This window comes from Vigna radiata, chromosome 9, assembly GCF_000741045.1.
Source record: "Vigna radiata var. radiata cultivar VC1973A chromosome 9, Vradiata_ver6, whole genome shotgun sequence".
Lineage (NCBI taxonomy): Eukaryota > Viridiplantae > Streptophyta > Magnoliopsida > Fabales > Fabaceae > Vigna > Vigna radiata.
Window position 1 is genome coordinate 12,554,646 of NC_028359.1, and position 6,592 is coordinate 12,561,237.

The 6,592-nt window shown below is 34.6% G+C and overlaps 1 protein-coding gene across 1 annotated transcript in view; it reads right to left on the reverse strand.

Annotated features, from left to right (window-relative positions):
• Nucleotides 1-285: 285 nt before the first annotated feature.
• LOC106773779 (protein NRT1/ PTR FAMILY 5.4-like) overlaps nucleotides 286-6,592 on the reverse strand; it is an 11,732-nt gene continuing 5,425 nt past the window's right edge. The window contains exon 3 of the mRNA XM_014660528.2: nucleotides 286-1,975. Within this exon, the coding sequence (XP_014516014.1) occupies nucleotides 476-1,975 (1,500 nt within the window). The 3' untranslated portion in view covers nucleotides 286-475. The remainder of the gene's footprint in view (nucleotides 1,976-6,592) is intronic.

Below are 6,592 nucleotides of genomic sequence, written 5' to 3' on the forward strand. Positions count from 1 at the left end.
AAAATAAGTGTCCTACATATCAATCATAACAATAAAACTAACTTCAAGTTAGCAACATTGAACTCCTGAAATGAAATATTTGAAACATTAAAAGGACCTCACACATCACTATCAACCAGATATAAAAGATTATTGCAAGTAGTAAAAGATAAAATACTTTTGCATTTTGTCAATTCAAAAACCTCATAATCAAGATTATGTATATATTCAAATTCAAATGCTTAAACAAATAAAACAAAGGTTTTATAACAATGAGGAATGTCCAAGACGACAATGATACAACTAACTTTTTTTCCTTATCATTGAGGATTCAATCATGAAATAGACGACAATTCATTTGTGTACTTTGATTCCCTTGTGGACAGAGATGAACAAGGTGTTTTGGTCGATGACATTTTCAATAAAGTGAACATTCACTTGTGATAACTAATATTACATTAGAAAACAAATAGTATTTTCCTGAACACTAGGCTTGTTATGGGAATGATCCACTCTTTCCCATTTTCAATGGGAGAGTATTTTCCTGATAGCTGTCTTCTGAGTCTGGTTGATGTGCATCATCCACTCTTTCCTCTGTGCTTACCTTCTCATCTTCGGGACACACTTCCTTGTACGCATAGGTGACGGAGTAGTATGCAAAAGCTAGAAGCAGCACAGCGTTCATTATCGCCAACATCAGATAGTACCTGTCCAAATGGCTAGTTTCGATTGTTTCCTTGATCCACCCGCTGAAAATCCACACAATTGGTATAATCAGAAGTTTTCCACCACCAACCACCAACTCACTAAACGAATCCTCAAAATTCGACAACGATTTTGCTACATGGTCATCGAATAATCTCTCTATTCCCCCATCAACAAGTCCCTCTGTCATTCCTAGTAACACAAATTGCGGAACCAAAGCCACTGTTGTATTCAACTTTGACGACAACCTGCGAATCTCTACTTGCCATGCTATGATGCCGCATATTACTGCACACGTAATGCCAAATCCAATCCTTATGATTGTCGCTGCTTTTCTTTCCAACGTTAAACTTGAAACTCTAGATTTTTGTTTTTTTCGAAAGGAAAGACTGATGAGAAAACAAGCAAACTCTGACATGTTAGTCGCCACGGATTCGATCAAGAATAGAATAGAGATATCGTTATTACCTCTTTTATTCATAACTGGTTCCAACACACTTGCTTGGGCAACAAAGAAAGTGTTCCCAGAGGCAATGAGTAAACTATAAGGAAAGATGGTAAGGGCAAGGTAAAACATATGAACAAGGCTTTTGACATCTCTCACGTCCTTCACAGTGCAAATCTTCTTTTTCTTTTCTTGCGTCTCAAGACTCTTTCTATGATGTCTTGGATCTTCTTCTTCTTCTTCTTCTGATTTAACTATGGCCGCTTTGTCCAACCACCTGAATAGCCGTGGAACTCGTGGCAATAACCTTACTCCTTCACCACAATTATACGTGTGTTGCTGCTTGTAGCCCTTCCAGTAATAAGAATTTGGTGAGGTTGGATATTTTAAACTCAGTTTCCGTAAAGCTGTGATGAAGATTCTATGGATCTTGCTTAAATCGCTTTCAACGGGTAATTCTTGGCGGCTATACCCCAAAGAACCGATGAGGAACAACAGATGAGTCGCTCCCATTAAAAGTGCAGAAAATCTGAATACGTCCCTGAATTTTGCATCATAGAAGATGAAGTCAAGGCAAAATGCTATGATATATCCAACAACCAGTGGAAAGAATAACCAGATACTAATAAAAATTGTATGGCCGAGGCTTCTCTCATTTCTGTCTTGTGTGCTTCCATCTTTTTCCCCTTGTTTCTTTGGTTTAAATTTTTCTTCCAACTGATGCTCAAGGAAATTTTCTGAAAGCTTTTGACCACTTTTTCCAATTCCAAGGAAGACTATGGCCGCAAAGGCCGAACCAATTGCTGAAGGTATTCGCAATGTAGACGTCCATAGTAGCATTAAACCCTGACATTTAGTAACTATATTTAAAAACCCTATATATATCAACAATATTATCCAGTCTTAGTTAAAAGTCACGTTAGAAAGTAAAAATCTATGACAACAATTGATACTACGGATATTAGATATCAACTATGGATAAAATCTGCCCGAGATAGTTATTATGGATAATTGGTAATGGAAATTTTAATATTTATTTCTAAATAGATTAGATACGAATAATATATTACTCACTACCCGTTATAAAAAAAATATTATATATATATTAATTAAATTTAATAAAAATAAAATTAAATTATATTTTATTAAGTTAAATTTAATTAAAATTAAATTTTAATTTATATATATAATTTAATTTATACTATATTATATATTTTTTTTTGTAATTTTATTTAAATTTTATTTTAAAAATGTATAAAATATTTTTATTTTATTTTCTGTGGGTATCTGCAGGTAATTGCAGGTTTTAAAATATGCGCGAGAATTTTCTAAACGGGTACCTGCACAGGTAGTAGATCAGATAGCGAGTACAGTTTTATCCGGCAGGCCAGGTTGCAGGTTGGCATTATCTATGCATGACCCGACCCGTTGTCATCTCTAGTCACCATCATAAGAAAGATGAATTGGCAATGTTATAATTAAATTGAAGTTTTTTAATGACATTTAGAAAAAAAATGTCGCCAAATATTCAAAATTAGGAAAAGAATGACAATTGAAGTACAAAACTGTAACGCCCCGGCAACTTACAGGGACTGTTGACTGCCCCCACAAATCACCACGAGACTTTCCAGTGTGCTTTGTCCTCACTCGCACACTTTCCGGGAAAACTTCCCAGAAGGTCACCCATCCCAGAATTACTCCAGGCTAAGCATGCTTAACCATGGAGTTCTTAAGGGTTAGGCTACCGAAAAGTAAATGCATTTTGGTGATATGAGTAGCCAAATCAATTCCTTTAAGCTATCATTCGACCGTATAGTCCCATACCTATACAGTCTCTAGATCCTTCTCATTCCGGTGTATGTTCGATTCGTCCATGTACCCCTAACACTGGAAGCCTGCCAAGAGTCGCTCCTTGTCCGTGCCCCCTGCACCATGCCTCTTGCACCGGCGATCACTCCCCGTCCTCGTCAATGCGCGGGTGTCACAAAAACCATGGCCAAATATCCATACAGAAGGGAAACCATGACAATTATATTATAAAACAATCATTAAAAGTGGAGATAGGAGGGAAAATGATTATTGTACTACAAAACCGCTATTGAAAATCTTGTTTAAAAAGCCAAAAAATGTGAAACCATGTTGAATTTCTTCTTTGCTCTGTTACGATTTTCTTTTTCTTCCTTCGCCGCTCTAGCATTTTTGAGGTTGTCACTCATCATTCTGTTGGATATGTTGTATTCATAGGCTAAGAGGAGAGTTACCCAGAAGATAACAAAGACTAATCTCCACCCCTCTATATTGTCTGGTGAAGGTTATGAAAAATTAGAGTAGAAAATTATGAAAAAGGTTGTTGCCTCTAATCCTAGTAGGGTCTCCGATATAAATATCATAAATCATCCTCCTTCCCATGACACATGGAAGAGAGCTCGCCAAAAGCCAGCAGAAGAGTACATATATATGAGGAAATAACAGGCATAACTAGGTGTATTGTAATTACTTAAATTTAAAACATATGATCTCACAAATTTGGTTAACTTAACTTGAAAGTTTTGGTTGTAGGATGACCTAGTGGAGTAGAGAACACAAGGTACCTTCACTTCGGAGGGCCATGAGGAAATATTAGTTGTTGCCATTTGTTATCTAGAGCATCCAGAACGTGTTAGAGATGTTGGAAACTTTTTTGACATTCGTCCATTATTTGGTCCTCCATCAAGTCAGAATAATAAAGCCCTTATCTTTGAGGAGGTCCTCAAGAATATTATAGAAGAAATCAAACAGGAGAAAAGGGATGAGATCAACAAGATGAAAAAGGAGTATAATGATATGTAGTGCTGTCAAAACGGGCCACCCGACCCGATCCAGCCCGACCCACCACAGATTGGTCACTTAGTGAGCCAACCCAATCCGGCTTATTTATTAGCGAGCCAGAAAAAATTGAACCCGGCTCGACCCACCACGGGTTGGTGAGTTTAACGGGTTGGCTCACTAGCTCACTTAATCACAATTTTTTTAAAATAAAAAATTACAAACTTTTTGTAATTCAAATCTAGATAAATTTCACTCCCAAAAAGATGTTAAACTCAAGACAATTCAAAATAATAAAAAAGTACAGTACAATCCACATATAATGAGCCCGATGGTTTTCTTTAGGATTTTATAAGATGATAAATTAATAAAATTAAAATTAGGTGGGTTGGTGGGCCAACTCGGCTCACCACAGGTTCAACCCGGATGAGCTGGGTTTAAATGAGCCAAGTTGAAAATTTGCTCGCATAAAAAAACTCCATTTTTTTCAACCTAACCCAGCCTGAACCTGTGGTGGACCGGGTTGGCCCATGGTTTATAACCCATTTTGACAACTTTAATGATATACACCCACAGTAGAAGAAGGAGTACTCTAACATGCGAGCATAATTATTAGCAAAAGTACGAGTATAGTTAGCCTCTCCCTCAAGACACAGCCTAGGGATCCCCCTTAACCATCTCCTCTTTGTATAAGCACAAATAAGAGGTTTTATGTTTCCCCTCAGCAAGCTCCACTATTGATGCAGACTACAAGTTGTTCAATGATGATGTCCTACAGTACTTGGTGGCCTTAGGTAATTTGTCTAATTATATTGTTTTAATGTACTTGACTGTTTAATTATATTTTTTGATATATTTTACAATTTTTTTTTAAATTAGGTAAAATGTATACATTAGGGTTAATCATACACCATGAAACCATCATAATTAATATAATGAGGGTGATGGTTATAGACGTTTGAGATGCCATTGCTCGAGTCTCTATGCCAACTCAAGAGGTTGAGACAGTGGGGCAGGCTCTTGAAAATTTTATCCTTTGGCCAATTAGATTATCAAAACCAATTATAAAGGAGGTAACTATTTTAATTACGCACTGTGTTGTTTTTAATTATAATTGTGTACTAATATTATATAAGTTTATAAAAATGGATACCAAGTTGGAGTAAATGGGAAAGAAGATGTCAATAAATCAGTCTCACAACCACCACAATCGCCACAATTGTTGCAACAAAAAATTATAGAAAAACTTAGTATGTTGGTAGCAAAGATCTCTCTTTCTCCTATAGAGTTACAGATGCCTCCTAAAGTCACAAATAAAGCATCTAGTAACAAGTGAGAATATATTTAATATGTTATTATAACACTATTCACTTTTAATGTTTAAGGTATTTACATTGCTTGAGCATTTAGAGGAAGTTTGATCACATTTATGGATTTATTGACCATGTTACCACTCATGGAGTTGGGAATAAAGGTGAAAAGATGCAAAAGTACATTTTAGAGGCCTTTTAAAACGAAAACAAATAAGTGTACTTAACACCTTATTTGTAATAGTAAGTATGTTTATTTATGTTAATAAAATTTTATTCATGTAAATCTTATATGATACTATCCTTGTGTGAATTTGACAGGATCATTGACAAGTAATACTCATTTTTCCTCAACAGAGTCTTATGCTTCTACTGTCTTCATTACGCAAGAAACCTCAAACTTTGGCAATTAAAAGTACATTACTATCGTAAGATTTTTAATAATTTGTTTGTCGTGTAGATATTTGGTAACACGTCTCCAATTGAGCATGAGGTCCTCAAGGATGTTCAGGAGTAGTGGGTTGGATTTCTATTAAGTGTTTATACATGTTGTTAGTTTAAATTAAATGTATTCATTATAGATTATGGTTAGGAACTATTTATTGATTTTTATATAGTAGGAAGTACATTGATTATTTTGTTCTTTGTAGATATCCATTTGACTGTATTTTGAGATTGTTATATATTCTAGAACTAAATTTTATACAGGTCTATATGTGGATCGTAGCATATATGGACTTTTTATACCGGTTTTGATCTTAACCAGTATAGAAAGTCACTTTTCATACTAGTTATTTTTATACTTGGTATAAAAAGTAAGACTTTTATACCAGTTATACTGATAATAGGTATAAAAAATCTGATTCATATTGAGCTTTTTTTCTTCCTCCAACCAACTTTTTATACCAATTTTAGAATCGGTATTTAAAATAGACTTTTTATATCGGTTGTACAACCAATATAAAAAGTCGAATACTTTCTATAACCTTTACTTTTATAACAGTTCAAAAATTAGTATAAAGGGCTTTTTTTCAACCAATGTAAAAAGGATTTTTTGGCATACTGATAACATAATCAAAAGTCAGGGTTCACAAACTATATATAAAGAAACTCACCATTAGTAGGGATGTTTAGGTTGACGAAAATGCTTATTGGAATTGGGAAAGAAAACATTACAAGGAACTTCCTTGCTCTAGTATAACAACCTTAAGAAGACTTTTAAGAAAAGGCTAAAGATCCAAGAATGTCTACTTTACCTACACATCAATTAGATTCTCCACCAATGACTATTCTTAGATGATTAAGATCCTTGGTTGATATATATATATATATATATATATATATATAT